Source organism: Hoplias malabaricus, chromosome 2 (genome assembly GCF_029633855.1).
Source record: "Hoplias malabaricus isolate fHopMal1 chromosome 2, fHopMal1.hap1, whole genome shotgun sequence".
Taxonomy (NCBI): domain Eukaryota; kingdom Metazoa; phylum Chordata; class Actinopteri; order Characiformes; family Erythrinidae; genus Hoplias; species Hoplias malabaricus.
The window spans coordinates 37,869,787-37,891,315 of NC_089801.1; the positions used below are offsets into that span (position 1 = coordinate 37,869,787).

At 38.5% G+C, this 21,529-nt stretch overlaps 1 protein-coding gene across 2 annotated transcripts; it reads right to left on the reverse strand.

The window, feature by feature from the left end:
• Positions 1-6,482: 6,482 nt before the first annotated feature.
• Positions 6,483-20,535, reverse strand: mpzl2b (myelin protein zero-like 2b). 2 transcript variants are annotated; one of them, XM_066659790.1, is made up of 4 exons: positions 20,278-20,530; positions 14,642-14,823; positions 13,259-13,469; positions 6,483-9,455 (listed from the first exon to the last, which is right to left on the reverse strand). In XM_066659790.1, the coding sequence occupies exons 1-4, from the start codon at positions 20,330-20,332 to the stop codon at positions 9,289-9,291; spliced, it is 615 nt and encodes a 204-aa protein (XP_066515887.1). In that variant the 5' UTR covers positions 20,333-20,530; the 3' UTR covers positions 6,483-9,288. The 2 variants fall into 2 exon arrangements, with proteins under 2 accessions (XP_066515887.1, XP_066515888.1); XM_066659791.1 differs by lacking the exon at positions 6,483-9,455 and adding an exon at positions 10,735-10,900 and having other exon boundaries at positions 20,278-20,535.
• Positions 20,536-21,529: the final 994 nt, after the last annotated feature.

Here is a 21,529-nt window from a genome sequence, read left to right on the forward strand (position 1 = left end):
AGAATTGTATTTTATTTGCTGAATGACCCGGACTTTTCTTCAGCACAGGGAAATGAGTGTGTGACATCAGATTTACTCAAAATGAAACAAATAATAGCAAATTTTTTACTTTGCTCTAACACATAAAATAAATAAATAAAAATGGTTATTATAGCAGAATAAAAATGTGTTTTTAAGTGTTTTTTCACACTGGATTTCTCCCAGAGGCAATATGCAGATTATACCAATGCGTTCAGGTATTTATAAAGGAGTTATAAAGCTGGGAAGGATACTGGTTCTTAGGGAAGAGCTCAGACATGCAGCAATAATATATATATATATATATATATATATATATATATATATATATATATATATATATATATATATATAAACAAACATCTGAGAAGGATTTGAAGACATTGATTCAGAGCCTAATAATAAATAATAATTTGAGCATAAATTTAATCTTGTACACTATTATTACGAATTACAGATTCAATGTCCTTCCTGTAAAGTGTGAGCTGTAGAGAACACTCCCAGTATGCAACACTGATCTAAAGTTCAGGGTGGTAGCTTTTACTCTTTCCCTCTCCCTCTTCTCTTTCTCTCTCTCTCTCTCTCTCTCTCTCTCTCTCTCTCTCTCTCTCTCTCTCTCTCTCTCTCTCTCTCTCTCTCTCTCTGCAGTTTGGACTGATGTGAAGTCTTTATTAATAGCCACAGCTGCTTCCTGTTGGTGGCGCTATTTATGGAGTTGCTGTTGCAGGAGTTTAAGACTAATCACATGCGCAGGTGGATAACGCTGAGTCAGGGGGTGAGTTGAGGATGAGGAAAAATCGCTTAGTTTTTCTTTGTTTCACATATTTCATGCTTATTTGTTATTCACACTTATTTATTTTTCAATAACAGCAGCAAGGGATGAAAAAGGAAAAACAAGAAGGAAAATAATACATTCATATTTCCAACATATTTCATTAAATGCATAAACATAGAGCAAATGCCTTTTTCTCTTCTTTAAAAACCGCTTTCATGTTTCAGCAATTTTCACCAGATTTCATTGAAATTGTCCTTAAAGATTTGATTTTCTTCTTTTTGATGCTCTTCTTCTTTGATGTTCTTCTTTTTGCTCATGGGCTCCCCCTACAGCTGCAGACTGTAATTCATTTACAGCACTGTCCTGAAATCAAGGGTGGGAGTTTTCTAACCTCTTCCAAAAGTGACATACAGCAGTTTCTGCAGTCCTAAGCCCAGAGTAGCAACATCAGAGATTCTCTTCTCCCTATTACAGCTCAATGGAGCATCAAAATGATGTAATGCTTCTTGAAATGTGGTCCATCTTAGCCCTCATGTGGGTGAGGGATATATTATTATTATTATAGACAGTCTTTATGCTTATTCTCAGAAATGCTTCCTGCCTTTCTGCAAGCTCATTATCTTTTTAGAAAGCAAAGGAGTGCATGGTGGGAGCCATTGACCACTCATTGTGCCACAGGCTGTGTAAACTAGTTAAGATAATACGAGTAGTTTTGTTTGTTTTGTATGTATGTTTATTGTAATTAAAGTCCCACTGGGGAATCACACCACCTTCATCCTGCCTACTACCTTAAAATGGCCTACTCAAGAGATATTACCACATAGCGTCATCACTCTTTTACACAGCGGGTTGGACACAATATGTTATCTTCAAACTGGTCACTTTACAGGAGAAAGAATCCTTTTCCAAACCTGAATTAAAGAAAATGGATTGTGTCCATTTCTTCCCCCAATGTGAAATTTAAAGACAAAGAAAAATAGCTGGAGGTTTTAGAATATGAACAACAAAATGGGTACAGAAGGGTGTTTTTTTTCCAACAGCAACACTATCTATGGATCTATGTACGTTATCTATTTCTGGTCTTTCTTGCAGCCTGAGTCATGGCTTTATTTTGGAAATAGGCCAAATGTCCTGCTCTTCCATACCTGACTGACCTGACGCAGCTCAGCAGATAATAATCACACTCCTCATGAGCTAGGGCCGAGGTCAAGACACAGCATCGAAACTGCAGACATTTCTTTTGTCAGTGAATATGAAACAAAGGCTGTTCATGGGGAGTTCACCCCCCCCCCCCCCCACACACACACACACACACACACCCTTTAACTGCTGTAACATCTTCTACACTTCAGGGCCGATTTTACAATAAATCCTGGAACATTTCTGTGAGAAACTGATGGCAATTCAAGACAGTGTCAGTAAGTTCTGATGACGATTTTTCTGCACCACAAACCCCACTCTAACTCATGTTAACAGTCCCATTCAAACAGATGTTACACTCTCAGGCTGACACATGTCATTGGGTGGGCTGACCCTAGACTCATGTGCAGCTTCTTCAGAGCACTGCATACTCTTTCATATTTTAATGGCATTGAGAGTGCAAAACTGTAATTAATATGTTATAATCTTCACATCAGCATCAGGAACAACTACAATGTGTGTCCCAGTTTGTGAATGTGAAAATCTGGACATTCTCTCCTGACGTCCTCATCGGGACAGGACGAGGTGGAGCTTGAGTCTGTGTGTGTGTGTGTGTGTGTGTGTGTGTGTGTGCTTGTGCGAGTTTGGTGTGGGGCGGGGGTGCTGTTGGGGAAACTGCAGTGTTGCAGTTACAGCCAGAGGTTTGGGGCTTCTGAGTTCATCTGCAGCAAACATCCTCACTCTCTCTCTCTCTCTCTCTCTCTCTCTCTCTCTCTCTCTCACACACACACACACACACACACACACACACACACACACACACACACATTATCTCTCTCCTTCTCATTCTCTTTGTCTTCTTCTCTCTTTCTCCTTCTCTTTTTCTCTCCCTTTCCCTCCTCTTTCCCTCAGCTGCACTGAGAAGACCTGCTTTGCTGGATCAGTTCCAGTCAATGCTGCATTTCTTTCACCAACACACACACACACACACATAGAATGCTGGTGTCCTCTGCTGGTGCAGCAGTGTCTGGCAGGGGACGAGCCTCCCTCAGCATTACCGGGTATACTGCAGTGAGACACACACACACACACACACACACACACACACACACCTTTGAGCAGCTGTCAGTTCATATAAATATTTGCTCTGAATTCTATGTGGAAAGCTCTCGCTTTCATCACATTTTCACACCACACACACATTACTCTATTCCTCACAGCTGCTCTTTAACGCACACACAGAAGATTTACACAATACCATTAACATATTTTATTAGGACAAGTAAATCATTGGAAAAAAACAATGTTAATTTAACAATGTGAAACTTCAAGAGAAACAAACCAAGAGCAATGGTGTTATATTCACGTACATTTACAGTTACAAATGTTTCTTTCATCTAAAAGCTGCAGTTTTGGAGGAAAATGAGGCTCTGATTTGAGAATGACATAATGAATAAACAGGGACGGGCATCATCCCAGTGAAGGACACGGGTCAAAATCACTGCACTTTTTAGGCTCAATGGAAGAGTCTACACTTCACTAAATAAAAACTAAAGATTCAAATTAAACACCAGCTGCAGCAAACAATGCATCTTCGATTTTGTCTCCGCTCCACTGACACTGTTTAGCTGCAGACAGAGCAAGGTCTGTCTAGAGCCCTGCATTTCGCCTTACTTGAGAGTCTTAACCACCAGAGGGCGCCATTCAACTGCAACTGAAGACAATTTTTATATATTCTAACGTGACAGAAATAAAACTTTAAAAATGTGGCCTATGCACAACAATATAGCACACATGCATTTAATATTTCATTATATATATATATATATATATATATATATATATATATATATATATATATAATAAAATAAAAATGTATAAATAAATATAAAATAATGCTAATAATTTGCCGGAAAAGGTCATAAATACATGTGTTAGTAATTAGCGAATAATAATTAGGAAGTTAATTTAGTTAAAGTTAACATTAATATTATATTAGCTAATATTAAAGGAATAGGCCACTCTGTGAATCAGTTCAATAAAGCAGTCATATGTTAATACTGTACACAGTTAATAATGTTTATCTACCCTCACAGTAATAATAAAAAATAAAAATCTGTATTTTAGTTATTTACTGTGTTTAAACCAATATGAAACCAACTTCAAATGTGGTTTACAGTGTATGGCTGTTATATCAATGTAAAAATATTGTATAAATTCAGCAACTCTCTATCATCAGTCATCATTTTTCTGAAATCTACATTTTAATTATGTTTTGTATGTATCTTTAAGTTTTCAACCTATAATTATTTAGTGAATCACATTAAGTGATTTTTTTAAAGCATTTTAACCAATGTGCACCATGTACTTTAAGTTTATACATCAATGTATTGATTCACTGAAGTAATATTTGTGTTTACTGTACCTCACTACTACAGCCACCAGATGGTTTTAAGGTTCTTGTTCATATTTTCCTTTCCACCTTAAAATGGTGCATACATTACATTGAGTTTGTGGTAGATGTTGAGTTCTTAATAGGTTTTATACTTCCTGCTTCTTATGTCAACATTTTATTCCACCTTAAAAGCCAAAGAAGTCATGTTCAAAAATGAAAAAGCATGTCACACTCAGGGCAGCATGGTGGTGCAGCAGGTAGTGTCGCAGTCACACAGCTCCAGGGGCCTGGAGGTTGTGGGTTCAATTCCCACTCTGGGTGACTGTCTGTGAGGAGTTGGTGTGTTCTCAGACTGATGTATTTCAAGTGTTTATTTCTTTTAATTTAATGATTATAAATGACAATTAATGAAAACCCCAAATTCAGTATCTCAGAAAATTAGAATATTGTGAAAAGGTTCAATATTGAAAACACCTGGTGCCACACTCTAATCAGCGAATTAACTCAAAACACCTGCAAAGGCCTTTAAATGGTCTCAGTCTAGTTCTGTAGGCTCCACAATCATGGGGAAGACTGCTGACTTGACAGTTGTCCAAAAGATGACCATTGACACCTTACACAATCAGGCCCAGACACAAAAGATCATTGCTAAAGAAGCTGGCTATTCACAGAGCTCTGTGTCCAAGCACATTTAATATAGAGGCGAAGGGAAGGAAAAGATGTGGTAGAAAAATGTACAATCAATAGGGCTAACCACACCCTGGAGAGGATTGTGAAACAAAACCCATTCAAAAATGTGGGGGAGGTTCACAAAGACTGGACTGCAGCTCGAGTCAGTGCTTCAAGAACCACCACCACACAGACGTCTGCAAGACATGGGTTTCAGCGTCGCATTCCTTGTGTCAAGTCACTCTTCAACAAGACACAGAAGCGTCTCGCTTCCAAAAAAGACTAGGCTGCTGCTGATTGGTCCAAAGTTATGTTCTCTGATGAAAGTAAATTTTGCATTTCCTTTGGAAATGAAGGTTCCAGAGTCTGGAGGAAGAGAGGAGAGGCACAGAATCCACGTTGCTTGAGGTCCAGTGTAAAGTTTCCACAGTCAGTGATGGTTTGGGGTGCCATGTCATCTGTTGGTGTTGGTCCACTGTGTTTTCTGAGGTCCAAGATCAACGCAGCCATCTACCAGGAAGTTTTAGAGCACTTCATGCTTCCTGCTGCTGACCAACTTTATGGAGATGCAGATTTAATTTTCCAACAGGATTTGGCACCTGCACACGGTGCCAAAGCTACCAGTACCTGGTTTAAGGACCATGGTATCCCTGTTCTTAATTGGCCAGCAAACTCACCTGACCTTAACCCAGACCCAACGGTGCAGAAGAGCTGAAGGCCACTATCAGAGCAACCTGAGCTCTCATACAACACCTGAGCAGTGCCACAGACTGATAGACTCCATGCCACGCCGCGTTGCTGCAGTAATTCAGGCAAAAGGAGACCCTACTAAGTATTGAGTTCTGTACATGCTCATACTTTTCATGTTCGTACTTTTCAGTTGGCCAGCATTTCTAAAGATCCTCTTTTTTTTGTATTGGTCTTAAGTAATATTCAAATTTTCTGAGAAACTGAGTATGGGGTTTTCATTAGTTGTCAGTTATAATCAAATTAAAAGAAATAAACACTTGAAATACATCAGTCTGTGTGTAATGAATGAGTATAATATACAAGTTTCACTTTTTTAATGGAATTACTGAAATAAACCAACTTTATCATGATATTCTAATTTTTATGCCCAGCTCCTGTACACATCTTCAGTCTGAAACCTGTGTCGCGCCATTGCAGCATTTAAGTTGGACAGTAAAATTGCACAATCTAACATCTTAATGTGAGTTATTTACTTAAGACAATAAAGTGTTTTCAAAAAGCTAGATAGCTAATGCCTTCTGTGGCTTGTGCAGGTGCTACCAGGCACCCCACCCCAACATGTGAACCCTGAGTGCATCTCCAAGCATGTCCAGACCTGCGTGTGTTAGAAGATTCATATTTTTAACATAAGTGTCCTGACAAGTAAAGCTTGTTATTATTAATTATACACCCAGGATCTTTTAAACTCAACACACATATAAACACACACACATACTTATTAAATAAAATGTATCAATTATTTATTTATTATTTTATAAAGCAATCTATAAAAAATCTGGAAAAGTCGTAAACAGCATGAGAAATTGCTTGATACTTTCCAAATACACTTGGTAACCCTAAACCACTTTGCAGAGTCTGTCTTATAACAGTGATATAAGTATAGAAATTTTTAAAAGAAAAGCAGACTCTCTCAAACACATTGTAAAAGCTTGTGGTGTCTGTCACTGTGGCCTGGAGCAGACGCAGACAGTAAATACGCCCTTCATTAATTTCTTTTCCAGTCTAAACAGCCATGAAGTACAAGATATTCATTCAGGAGCTAATTCTGAGGTGGAATGAGAAGGTCAGTGGAAATTAAGTGAAAACTTCCCAACATGGAGTTGATTTAAATTAAAATTTGAAAAAAAAAAAAAAAGGGATCCATAGCAACTGTGAAAGACCTGGTGTTGCAACAAAACTTCCCATCAGATAAACAGCTCCTCTAGTTTTCATCTTTGAGAGAGAGAGAGAGAGAGAGAGAGAGAACAACATCCAGCTCCACACTGTCTTCAGATTTGAACACATCCACAGCTGTGTCTATGCTTAAACCATGAGAACAGCAACACAGCACTACGAGTCTGAAAGAACGCAAGCTCTTATCTCTGTATTATTGTACTGTATTATAGTTACATTGATTGTTTGTTGGTATTTATGTATTTAATCCTTTGTTTTAAATTAACATTAAAATGTTTATTATTATTTATTCATTCATTCATTCATTCATTATCTGTAACCGCTTATCCAATTCAGGGTCGCGGTGGGTCCAGAGTCTACCTGGAATCATTGGGCGCAAGGCGGGAATACACCCTGGAGTGGGCGCCAGTCCTTCACAGGGCAACACACACACTCACACCTACGGACACTTTTGAGTCACCAATCCACCTACTGACGTGTTTTTGGACTGTGGGAGGAAACCGGAGCACCCAGTGGAAACCCATGCGGACACAGGGAGAACACTATTATTATTTATTGACTTATATTATTACAAAACAAGTTAAATTAAAAAAGAATTCAAATCGCTGACAGTCTCTGTATGGACCAGTTAGCCTAACAATTTTCTCAGGAGGTACATTTTCTTTTTTCCCCACACAGTTGGTTGAGAGCTAAAATGTGAAAATAAATGTTATATTTGTTTATGTTAATCCAGGCTATCTAATTTTTCTGCATTTTATAAATATATATCGGCATCAGAAGATATGTACACGTATATAATATCAGATATCAGCATCAGCCCAAAATTACCATATCACTACTACACCAGCAATACAGGTCCGGGATGTGGAGTATGGATTTATAGATGGATAAGTTTGTATCTGTTGTTTCATTTTCCGAGGAAAAGGAAATAAGACTGAAGACTGAAATTTTGAAGTGTGGTAAAATAACCCCCGCAGGTTTTCAAAAAAATATATAAATAAAAATAAAATAATAATAATAAATGAAAAACAATGTAAAATTAAAAACATTAATAAATAAAAAGATAAAAAATCTGAAAAGTTATAATAAAAGGCAAATTTGGATACAATTGAATATCTTGTACTTCACAGCCATAAAACAAACATGTCTTTGTGTCCAGCACTAAATGGCACCTGTGGAGCAGTTCCTAAATTTGATTGAATGATTAGGTGAGTTACTGAATGAGTTACATGCCAACTCTGAGGAACTTCTCCGTCAAAATGTGTCATCTGGGTGATAAGACTCTGTGTGGGCCACAACACACTTGAAAGGTTTCATCCTCTTTCCAATGAGCATATGATTCATTAACCCCTCAAACTCAAGGCCACACAGAACACAAGCTCTTATCTTCAAAAATCTTGGTTTCGGTTTGAATTTTACTCCAGAACTGGGTTCAGTCTGAAACAGGAAAATCAACCTTGAGACTGATGATTACATGTGTTAAAACTCTCAAGGACACCAGACTGTTAAACACTTATTAAATATGTGATTAACCAGGTAGCATTGGAAAATGCCCATGGTAATATTTATGCATGTGAGAAACCATTCAATTCTATAATTACCCTGTGGGGTTTGTAGGTGTAACCAGGCATTAAAAAAATCCTAGTCAACAAAATAGGATCTGAAGTGTTTGGCAACAAACCACTGACATGAATTAACAAGTTTATTCTTAGTATAAAATGTGGAATCCATCAAACAAGCTATTGTTTGACAACATCTGAGGAAATAGAAATTCTATAAAAACAGGACAAGGACTTTTAAAAATAAGAATCTTAATATAATTTACACTAAATTTTCCAGCTTTTTGTAGAAATCATAAAATAAAAAAACTTTAAAAAAGACATTATTTCAGACTGGCCTCTGCCTTCAGTTTAAAACCAGTTTCTGTCCTTTGTTTTTCAGTTGCCTCACATAATGAGTCATTACTTTTTTAAAGAAACTTGAGGAGGATACACGACTTATGAAGTTGTGAATCTATCTGTTGTGGTTGTCACGCCCATAAAAAACAAAGTTAAGAAAGCCTGTTTTCACTATGAGAAAAATGAAGGGGACATTTGTACACTCCATCACCAGCCGTCACTAGTGATATCTGAGCAAACTTACACAGCCACCAGGGCCTGCCTTGGGACACTTCTGCGCATTGTAGTGATGTGTTGCTCATTTAAAAAAAAGAAAGAAAAAAAAAACACATCTGGAGTTACTAATATGGGCATGACAGAACAAGATGATTCAACAGGTCTTTAAAACTTAAGACCATATAAGGCACGGCCCCTTCTGAAAACATGAAGCAGACACGCCCACTACAAGCGATGCACCGCCTCTTCCTCTCTCACAAAACGCCTGGCTGTTTCCAATTGTTTTTATCCAGCTCAATGCCCATGTCTTCATGTTTTGCTCGACAGTATCTGACACAGAGGAAGATGGCGAGGATAACAAGGACCAAGAGGATGGCTCCGCCCACAGCTGCTGCCAGAATTCCCAACTCTGAGAGTTTTACTGAGAACAAAAAACAACATGAGAACACTTGCTGGGTAATGTGAAAACACTGGAAAACATGTTATACCTTCATTTTCCTGTGTTTACAAAACTACTTATTTCGTATTTGGTTATTAGAGTCAAAGTAAAGACCTAAAATGGCCGCTGGCTTCTAACAATGTTAATAACAAATGTCAAAAATCACAGGGTGCTTTTATCAAACATCAAATAAATAAACACCACTTATCAATGCTCTCTAGAGGTGTTAAATAACATCAAATAATCAAACCCTGCTTGCCACAATCCTAATTTAGCAACATTGTAAATAAATAATGATTTAAAAACATATCACCCTTGTGTTTCTGCTTTCTTTTATTAACATGTACTTGCCCCAATCCAACAATCATCATCATCATCTTTGCCACTTAATCAATTTCAGAGTTGTGGTGACCCAACAATCAAAGGCTCTCAATTACCATTTCCAATTCTCAATTTTTTGTGATAGTAAAGCAACAATTGGTAGGATTTTTATCTTATAATTACAGTTTCAAAACCATTGTGATGCTCCACTGAGCTGTAATAGAGAGAATTAAGCCTCTGTTTTTGCTAATCTGGGTTTAGCATACTGCAGAACCTGCATTATGTAAATTTGGAGGAGGGTAGAAAATCATTAGTGCTGTAAGTAATAGTGCTGTAAAAGTGAACGTGTACACTCTGCAACTGTAGAGGGAGCCCAGGAGCAAAATACTAAATCTTGCCTAGTGTTCCTTTAAATTTAAGAACTGTTGAAACTATTTTAGCTGGATTATTAGAAATCCTCTGAAATAATTTATAAAAAATTAAATCGGCAGTAAAGTTTTGTGTTTTTTCAGTGTGACAAAACTAACCTCCTCAGCTATCCAAGGACAGAACTATCTAATGTCTCAGGGCACCCGACAATCTAAACTATAGCAGATGAGTTGGTTTGTGTGACCTTCTCCTCCACTGTATCAGTGCTGGGAGGAGACAAGGACAGGGCCAGGACAGGGACAAAAATAATCTGTGCTTTATACATGGACCTGTTTAAAGAGATGAGAGAAAACCTGAGCACTGAGCTGAAGATACGAGCCACAGTTCCTCACCAGATTATTCCAAGCATAAAAGAATAAGTGTGATTTAGTATCAGCTTGTATTTATGAATGTAAGTTTATTTTTATAAAAATATTAATGACTGCCAGGGGAAATTAGGTTACTCATATTGTTTTATTTGCAGATACATTTTCTTTTAATATCAAGTTATTATTTAATATTTTTAACAGATTCCATCAATATGAGGAACAAAGATTTAGCAAAACCATTGCCTCTCCTGATTGGTTGGTAAATCAAAGTGTCTGTGTGTGTGTGTAAGGTCACGTCCCCAGCAGGCTTATCTCAGTGGTTTCATTTCCTCTTTCTGGACATACATCTGTAAGACAAGCTGACCCCAACTGAAACATAAGTAAATATGCTTTAGGTCATGTCTGAAATCGTTCTGATTACTAATGGGAAAATATAATCTGTCCAGTAACAACGTGTCAACAAGTAAAGTTGTTTACATGTGCACACAAATGCTTATGTAATAAGCATGTGTGTGTGTGTGTGTGTACAGGGGTTGGACAATGAAACTGAAACACCTGGCTTTAGACCACAATAATTTATTAGTATGGTGCATGGCCTCCTTTTGCGGCCAATACAGCGTCAATTCGTCTTGGGAATGACATATACAAGTCCTGCACAGTGGTCAGAGGGATTTTAAGCCGTTCTTCTTGCAGGATAGTGGCCAGGTCACTACGTGATGCTGGTGGAGGAAAATGTTTCCTGACTCGCTCCTCCAAAACACCCCAAAATGGCTCAATAATATTTAGATCTGGTGACTGTGCAGGCCATGGGAGATGTTCAACTTCACTTTCATGTTCATCAAACCAATCTTTCACCAGTCTTGCTGTGTGTATTGGTGCATTGTCATCCTGATACTTGGCACCGCCTTCAGGATACAGTGTTTGAACCATTGAATGCACATGGTCCTCCAGAATGATTCAGTAGTCTTTGGCAGTGGCGCACCCATCTAGCACAAGTATTGAGCCAAGGGAATACCATGATATGGCAGCCCAAACCATCACTGATCCACCCCCATGCTTCACTCTGGGCATGCAAGAGTCTGGGTGGTACGCTTCTTTGGGGCTTCTCCACACTGTAACTCTCCCGGATGTGGGGAAAACAGTAAAGGTGGACTCATTAGAGAACAATACATGTTTCACATTGTCCACAGCCCAAGATTTGCACCATTGAAACCGACGTTTGGCATTGGCATGAGTGACCAAAGGTTTGGCTATAGCAGCCCGGCCGTGTATACTACACCTGTGGAGCTCCCGACGAACAGTTCTGGTGGAAACAGGAGAGTTGAGGTGCACATTTAACTCTGCCGTGATTTGGGCAGCCGCGGTTTTATGTTTTTTGGATACAATCACAAAGACTTGCTGTCTTGGTCACAGATGCGCCAGCAAGACGTGCACCAACAATTTGTCCTCTTTTGAACTCTGGTATGTCATCCATAATGTTGTGTGCATTGGAGTATTTTGAGCAAAACTGTGAACCTTCACACTCTGCTCTTACTGGTGCAATGTGCAATTAATGAAGATTGGCCACCAGGCTGGTCCAATTTAGCCATGAAACCTCCTACTCTAAAATGACAAGTGTTTCAGTTTCCTTGTCCAACCCCTACAGAGTACCTTTGGGAGACACTAAACCCAATTTAAAGGATTTAAATGGACATGTGCCCCAGGAAAATGTTGCTGTGCCCCTCTAAAATCATGGTGGTAAAAAGTACAGAATATGATGACAGAATAACTGGATCTACAGCACATATTCAAATACACAGTACACAGCCCCAATGCCTTTCCAAAATTTCAAGTAGCTAATGCTTTCATTCAGAGCCAAGTTCAGAGCCAGAGTCAGCTGCTCAACAGGTAGACAATAATAGCACATAGAGATATATTTATATATAGTTATACCAGACATACCCAATACATCACTAAAGCAAACAGTCTGAAATTCTCTGCCTCACAAAATAAATGTAGGAGCATGTAACACCACCCAGCATAAACATCTCATGAGCATATTCTTTTTAAAAACTGTTGTTTATAAACAGTTCAATTCTAGACAATCTCATATTAAATTAGGGACTGCAGAAGGCTAGTGAAAATATTATCTCTCAGGTTCTGTATACACTATGTTTATGTCAGGAAATGTGGATGCAGTTTTCAGCAAATGGTACAAAACTGAAGAGATGTATACTGTTTTTATTTTTATTAGTTCATGAAAGTGCACATAAACAGAATAAATGCAAATCATAATAATTTATTTTGTGTTTATTTGTTCTTTATTTCTCATCCATGACAGAATAACACAAACTTTAGCATTAAATTACTTCAACTATCTGTTGGGTTTAGTGTTTAACAAGAATTTTACTAGAGGTACATTTGTGTCCCTACAAATGACTGGCAAGCAGGGGCTGCAGCTGTGCTCTTCTAAATTGTGTGTTCAAAATAAGTAGTGTAGAAAAACCCCTGGCTGACTCTCTTTCTGAGCTCTGAAAATTGCCCCAACAGTTGGCAGGTTTGGTGGTTGATGTCATTTGTTAGTGAGCTGGGCTCAGATGATTGGCCAGTAACAGAGCTAACCTCTGCTAAATGGACAGTGTGGAAGATGGTCTCATTTGATAAGTCAGTTTGAATGGCTGGGCTCACCTGATTGACCCATGTAGGATTTTATCCCCCCTGATTGGCCCATGAGGATGTTATTCTTACCTGACTGGACAACCTGGAGGCTGATCTCACCAGTGTAGCCATGGACATCCGGTGGGTTTTGGACCTGGCAGCGATAAGTTCCGTTAAATGTGAACTGAACATCCAGGAGAGTGATGGATGCATCATTCTTCATCACATTTCCTGACCACGTCACATGATCCTTAAACATGCCATCAGTGGGAGGATAGGACTTCTGTTGATAGTAGAAGACCTACAGAGACAGAGAGAGAGAGAGAGAGAGACAGAGAGAGAGAGAGAGAGAGAGAAGGCAAGAAGATAGTAAATGAACCACAAGAAGATGTAAGGACACGAAAATATAAAATGAGAAAAGAAGAACAGAAAGAGTAAAAGTATCAAGTTGAAATCTGTGAAAACGTATAATGTTTTAACTAAGCATTAATGAGTATAAAGCATTAATTAGGGATAAAAATCATAATGAAATTAAGTAAACACTACCACCTAGTGGTTAAAAGTAGCACCTGTTTAAAATCAACCATTTTCTTCAAAGGAAAATTACATTAAAGGCAACTTCTACAATTGTGGGGAACTGCTGTAGTCTCTGGTCGCTTTCTGTTCAGAAGCTCTGCGTGTTTTAAGGTGGAACGGTATGTTTGATTGAAAAAAACTACTGTTGCTTGTACATGGCTTAAGTTTGCCTTTAAGTTTTTATTCACTGTTTGAATTACCACAGATGTTTAATTTGTTAAGTTCTGTAGCAAGTACAGTCTTTGTTTACTTTCATGCTGTTAGCGCTCTCCCAAAATTAGATTCAGTTCCATGTACCTACGGAGCAGGAGTAAATCATCCTCTCCTCTGATCATGTTTTTGAACAGTTGGAGTCTCTTACTTGTCTAAAAACCTCCAGATGCCTTTTCTCTGCTATGAGCAGAGAGAGAAAGCCTAGCTGAAAGACTTTTTTTTTCTTTTCTTTTTTTTTTTACCCATTTCCAGACACTGGGTCTTTGTAAACATATTAAACCAGTGTTGAGTGTAAACGGACTAGAGAACAGCAAATGGTGAAGAAATATCCTCAGAATTTTATTCAATTATATTTTTTAAATAAATTTGTGAATGTCACCTTTAAGAAGAAGATATTTTACTGATACCTAGTAGCCTGGAAGCTATAGAAATACTGTATTAAAACTATTTTAAACATTGGCACTTCTTCAAGGAACCCACTCCATGTAGCATAACTAGTTTTGATCAGTGATTGTAAAACAATATGATTTTTCATGCAATGTTTATATTAAAAAAACTCACAAAAAACTAAATATAAAAATACTGACAATAAAAATGTGTGTTGTTTGTTGGTAAAAAAATGACTTTAATGTTCCTTTAATTCCAAAGTGAAGAACAGAACAGCCTCATCAAATTTCCACTCACAGAAATCTCTTTGGGCTGACTGGAGGTCTGTCCGAGGGGTCTGAACATCCAGTTGACAGCCACCAAGTTCTCTGAGACGGGTTGAGTTGACTTAAAGCTGCATTTCAGCTTAACATCTGTCCCATTCACAGCTGTCACCTCACTGGGAGTGGACACCTCAATTGCTGTCACTTGATCCAAACCTGGTTGCAATGGAAACAGGCCAGTCAGGACACACACACACACACTCTCTCTCTCTACTGGTCAAATGTTTATAAACAATGGCTTCAATAAGCACAATTAAAAAGAGGATGGGATTTATAACCAGCTGGGTTATGTGTGGGAATGTGTGCATGTGTTAAAACAGCCAGAATAAACGACTGTGTGTATTGATTGCAGTAAAACCACTGTGTATTAAACAGATAGAGAAAGAGATAGAGATTTTGTATATTTTTATCATATCTATTACCCAACACGATTGGCAGCCTTCCCAGTAGCATAGTCTGTAATGTGTGTTTTTTTTTAACATTTTTATCTTGTTTTGGTATCTTTCATTTCCCTCTGGGATCAATAAAATGTCTATTTATTATTAATATTTCAATCAAAAAACAACTTTATTTCCTCAAAAAAAGGTTTGAACATTTTAATAAATACAGTAGAAGAAAAATCAAAGCTTTTACAGCCTTAATCCAAATATTTACACACACACACACGATAGGGATGAAGGTAGACAAACAGGTGAGAGGAGAGAGAGAGAGAGAGAGAGAGAGAGAGAGAGTAAAAGAAATAAACAGAGTGAAAGAGGGAGAGGGACAGAGAGAGACAGACAAAGGGGAAACTAAAAGAATGAATAGCATTTGAAAATTTTCAGACTTTAGGCCACACCCTGAAAGTTTATCATTTTTGTTTTTTAATAAAGATAAAAACAAAAACAAATGCAGACGTCCCTTTCCTTCAGAACTGTGAAAAAAAATCATGCAAAACATCTGAAAAAAGCAGCAGAATATAAAAAAGTATATGTTCCAGACCTTAGTGTATACAAGGTATGTACTTCTACAGGGGTTAGACAATGAAACTGAAACACCTGTCATTTTAGTGTGGGAGGTTTCATGGCTAAATTGGAGCAGCCTGGTGGCCAATCTTCATTAATTGCACATTGCACCAGTAAGACCATGTGCATCCAATGGTTCAAACATTGTATCCTGAAGGCAGTGCCGTGTATCAGGACGACAACCCACCAATACACACAGCAAGACTGGTGAAAGATTGGTTTGATGAACATGAAAGTGAAGTTGACCATGGCCTGCACAGTCACCAGATCTAAATATTTTTGAGCCACTTTGGGGTGTTTTGGAGGAGCGAGTCAGGAAACGTTTTCCTCCACCAGCATCACGTAGTGACCTGGCCACTATCCTGCAAGAAGAATGGCTTAAAATCCCTCTGACCACTGTGCAGGACTTGTATATGTCATTCCCAAGACGAATTGAAGCTCTATTGGCCGCAAAAGGAGGCCCTACACCATACTAATAAATTATGGTGGTCTAAAATCAGGTGTTTCACTTTCATTGTCCAACCCCTGTTCTTACAAAACGCATTCAAAATAATAATAATAATTGCAGTTTTTGAAATCTTGACAGCTGCAATGACAGTGTATGAACTTTGAGAAGAGGTCATAACTGTGCTTATTAGGTGATAATAAAATTGTGATTAATGATTGATAACGGTCGAGGGGTGGGGGGTGGGGCTGTAATCCTAACCGATGTAAAGGGTGTTTTCTGTCAGCGCTGAACTCTGTAAAAACATCTACACACTGTGTTTAATTCACCTGCTGAAAACAAGCTGCTGCACGTTCAACAGCGAACAACAATAACAGCACCAGCACAACTAGCACCCCTCCCACTTAGATTCATCCTCAATCCTCTTTTCATCTGTACTGTGCTCTAGGTTTTATTTCTTGTGTAGGATTTTATCTTTTAGGATAGGACAATTTATATATATATATATATAAATAGGACAATTTATTTAGAGTATGTGTTACTTATAATATTTATGGATCTCCTTTATTCATTATCTGTAACTGCTTGTCCAGTTCGCTGTGGGTCCGGAGCCTACCTGGAATCATTGGGCGCAAGGCAAGAATGCACCCTGGAGGTGGGCGCCAGTCCTTCACAGGGCAACACACACTCACACATTCATTCACACACTCAGACACATTTGAGTCGCCAATCCACCTAACAACATGTGTTTTTGGACCATGGGAGGAAACCCACACAGACACAGGGAGAACACACCAAACTCCTCACTGACAGTCACCCAGCACGGGACTTGAATCCACAACCTCCAGATTCCTGGAGCTGTGTGACTGCAACACTACCTGTGATACCACCGTGCCGGCCACTAATAAGTCTTCTTGTATATTCAAATTTTATTTTAAATTCCTTTGTTAACTACATAAAATTTTGCCATATCTGGGAAATGAAATCATTAAATCACCACTTTTGTAGTGGTAAATCTCAGTCTAGGAATTCACACACATACACACTCATTCACTCACACAGATTATCTAACACCCAGAGGCAGCCCACGCAGACACACTCCTCACAGACAGACACCCGAGGAGAACTACAAAACCCTGGAGTTTGGGGCAGTGATATTAACTGCATCACCTCTGTGCTGCCTGGATTAGAAATACAGTAAAATTACATGAAGAAAATGTTTTTACTACAGACTAGCGCAACCTTAACATTCTGCTCTTACATAATCATTTGTAGAACTGCGCCACTACGGGACGGAGTGGCTGTCTTGGTTGCTGTGGTAGACTGGTGAAACTGTTTAGGGCACCTTTAAAGGAAATATCTTTACCAGGACCAACATGACTCCAATGTCATTGTGCATCCCTAGAAATGTTCATATTGTACAATCCGTGTTTTACATTCATGTCTGTACTGTTTACGGTCTAACACAGAAATTCAGACCTAGACTTTTTGGTGTGAATCCCACTACTGCATCTCTTTTCCTGTTCTTGATGTTGCTGTGTGACAGATACATAACACTTCAGCATTTCTGTTTTGTTCCTCCTTCAGAGACCTCTACATACTTTCCACTGCAGGCCTTCAAAACCTCCTGTTCAGAAATACGTCAGCAGTTTTAGATTTGTAAACTCAGCCTTGGGAACGTGTGAGATAACGACGATGGAAAGGGTCTCCCACCAACTTCTTCCCATCATGCAGCTCTGCACAAAAGATCACAGCACCACTCTTACTCATTTCATACCCAGGGCTGATGTCTCTGAGCAGATTAGAGCTCTATCATAAGGAAAGCAAAAGTCAAAAAGAAATATGAGAAACTATTAAGACTCCCAACAACCTAGCATCTCCTCAGAACTGCACTCAGACAGCTTTACTGTGGGGCTGCCTAGAAGCTTGTACTGAGAAAAGCAAACAGACAAAAACATTTGATTATGTTCAAGAAAGTACTATTGCACTATTAAGTTTTAAATATAAATACAACAGGTTCGATAATTAAGTAGGAACAAAAATTAAAGCTGCAAATATTTGCTTATTGTGTGAACAGTAAGCTACCAAAATTCTGCTCGGCTGTTACAGGCTTTTGCGAATCTAAATTTTTCTATGGTTTGTTGTACATTTCACATTTTTTAAGCAAACCACCTCCACATGACTGAAGTCGTTCCCCTTTCTCAAGCAAACTCCTCCACTGCAAGGACACCTTCTGCTATATTTGTTATATCTGTGTCTCAGTTATGTGGCTGATTAAGCATCAAGAACACAGTCTCCATTGTGTTTCAGTTAGGACACTGGGTCAGAAAGGTTAATAAAGTTCAAACCATTTCATTTTTTGCCGCAATGGATTCTGACATGTAGGCATATCAACTAATAGAAACAAGGATGGGCAGACACAGATAGAAAAGGGATGAAAACCAAAGATAAAGGAGAAGCTAATTGGTGTTGTGTATAATTTCTCGCTTCTGTATGTTGCCAGATATACACAATATAAAGATTCACTTTGTTGTGTAACAGCCTGGCACAGTGTGTCTTGTTTGTGAGGTTACCACAATAATTAGCCTAAAGTCTTAAAGGTGCTGTAAACAGTTTTAATCCAATACACTTTTAGTAAAATTATGAATGTTTCCCTACAGTTCACAGGCTATGTAAATGGGAAACAAACAAAGCGGCTCGGACAGGGAAACACATCACTATTTGCAGGGCACCTGAAAGAGCACAGAAAATATTTTCAGACAGTTTTACAAAATGGAACCCCAACACTAAAAATTATCAGACTAATCACACTCAGCCAATCAGATCTGTGTATTATGATGGGTGCTGTGACTCCAGTGAGTGACACACACAGCGCAGGTCTCCAGACAAATAAAAACAGCCCAAGGGACATGATAAAAGCTCTTTTGGGACATTTTCAGGACGACAGTGTTGTGTGAGGTGAAACCAGAAATTTTAAAAATAAGGGAACAATTACGAATTGAAATTCTCATAACATGGATTAAGTATAAACAGCCAATCAGCTTGTTTTAACAGCTAAAGTCCAGCCATTGTTTTTATTTGTAAATTTTTCTTGAAATGAAAATAGGACAATTTATTTAGAGTATGTGTTACTTATAATATTTATGGATCTCCTTTATTCATTATCTGTAACTGCTTGTCCAGTTCGCTGTGGGTCCGGAGCCTACCTGGAATCATTGGGCGCAAGGCAAGAATGCACCCTGGAGGTGGGCGCCAGTCCTTCACAGGGCAACACACACTCACACATTCATTCACACACTCAGACACATTTGAGTCGCCAATCCACCTAACAACATGTGTTTTTGGACCATGGGAGGAAACCCACACAGACACAGGGAGAACACACCAAACTCCTCACTGACAGTCACCCAGCACGGGACTTGAATCCACAACCTCCAGATTCCTGGAGCTGTGTGACTGCAACACTACCTGTGATACCACCGTGCCGGCCACTAATAAGTCTTCTTGTATATTCAAATTTTATTTTAAATTCCTTTGTTAACTACATAAAATTTTGCCATAACTACAAGGCTACTTTAATATGCAGGATGTGGCACTGATCACAATGCAGGTTATACTATAGGTTCCAGACATTGGCTTGAGAATATTTTCTCTAACTGGACCTTAATAAAATGTAAATAATTACCTCTGCTTTAGAGCATGAAGCAAATGTCCTTAAAGGAATGAGCTATGACAAAGACAAAGACTGTCTACAGCTGTTGAAAGGTGATTATAATCCTACATTTTTATTATTTTCGTTGTCTTTACTGCTTTATTTTTTTCCCCCTAACACTTAAAACAATGAATGACTTGAGAAACAATGAAAGAGAGTTTTGACTGGATATTAGTTACGTGAAAGGCAGTCTCTGATTTCACAATGTCTGGAGTCATTACAGCTGCAGTCAAATACTACAACATGACAGTGACGTTACAAGTATTACGAAGGCTAAAGAGGAGTCACAGGAATCATAAAAGTTCAGAAATCATAAACAAAGCGTTTTACGGCTTGTTATTCGAAAGAAGAGTCACAATCTGAAAGCAAAGCCCTTGCGGCTGAAACTGTAAAATGTCACCTGTGAGTGAAGGTGGTAAGGAAGTTATGGTCTCCATGTTGTTACTCACCTAGTGTGAACAGCACACCTATAGCACTGAGGAATAGCAGCTTTATTCCACACATTACAGAGCTCTAATCCCACCTGAAGCCGAATAAAGTAAAGTCAGACGTTGGGAAAGTCTGTTTTGTTCCGAGTTTGGCGTTTGTAGATAGACTCTGAACCTGCTCTCAACACAACACCGGCCGAAAAACACAGCAACAGCGCCATTCCAGACAGAATCCGGAATTACTTTGGAGTTATTCGCAGGTGAGAGGGTGGAGGTGGAGTTGCCAGATAAACTGTTTTCATCCCTATTTGTCGTTCCCTTAGACCCCCCGATTATAAATATAACTGTTAAGATTGAAATACAGATCACTTAATTCGCTCTTTTATGTCCACTCCTTGTATGTACTTTGCTGATTAGCAGCCTAAAATAAATAGATTTTTTGAGGAGGTCATGGGAAAATCAAATGTTTTTTTGTTTGTTTGTTTTTGTTTTGTTTTGTTTTGTATTTTTTGTGCGCGCAGGTCACAGTCAAGATTCACTTGAATGCCACTTGAGTGACATCGTGATTTTTGACCGCGGTGCTGCTGCCCTCTCGTGGCAACGTGGCGTCACTGCAAGAGTAGGTCCTGCGTCAGTAAATACATTACGTCACTGAAAAGACACCTCGCTCTCTCACACAAAACGAATGAATGATGCAGGAACAAAACATTGGAATTTCTTCATTGGAAGTCCAAGTTTGCACCACAGTGGTACAAACAAGAGAACGTGTGCGTGAGTTGGAACACAGCATTGGAATATATCACATGTTTAACTACAATGAACAGGGGAATACAATGAAAATTATATTCTGAATATGTATGATATCATAACCATGTTATTAATATGATTGGTTGGGTTTAGTATTGCCACATAAGGCGTGAAATATCACTGTTACTCTAACTGCAGGTGTGTTTCGTGTACAGTCTTCTGCTGTTTTTGTTCTATGGCCTCTTGATGCTGGCCCCTCCCCCCTTGTTAAACATTATTTGCATATCGTCTGATTATTAGCCCATAAAGAACAGAAATACGTGTAAATGCATTTATGAATTCTTGAAAATGTATACAAGCATTACTATTAATGTTCTTTATTGTTTGGAAATTGAATTTTTTATTTAAAAAACATCACATAAAAAAATAATTGCATTTCCATGTTTTTTGGCATGTTTTAAAACTTCTTGACGATCGGACAAATATAAACGCACCAGAAAGAACTTTGAAAAATTCTGGTTACTTT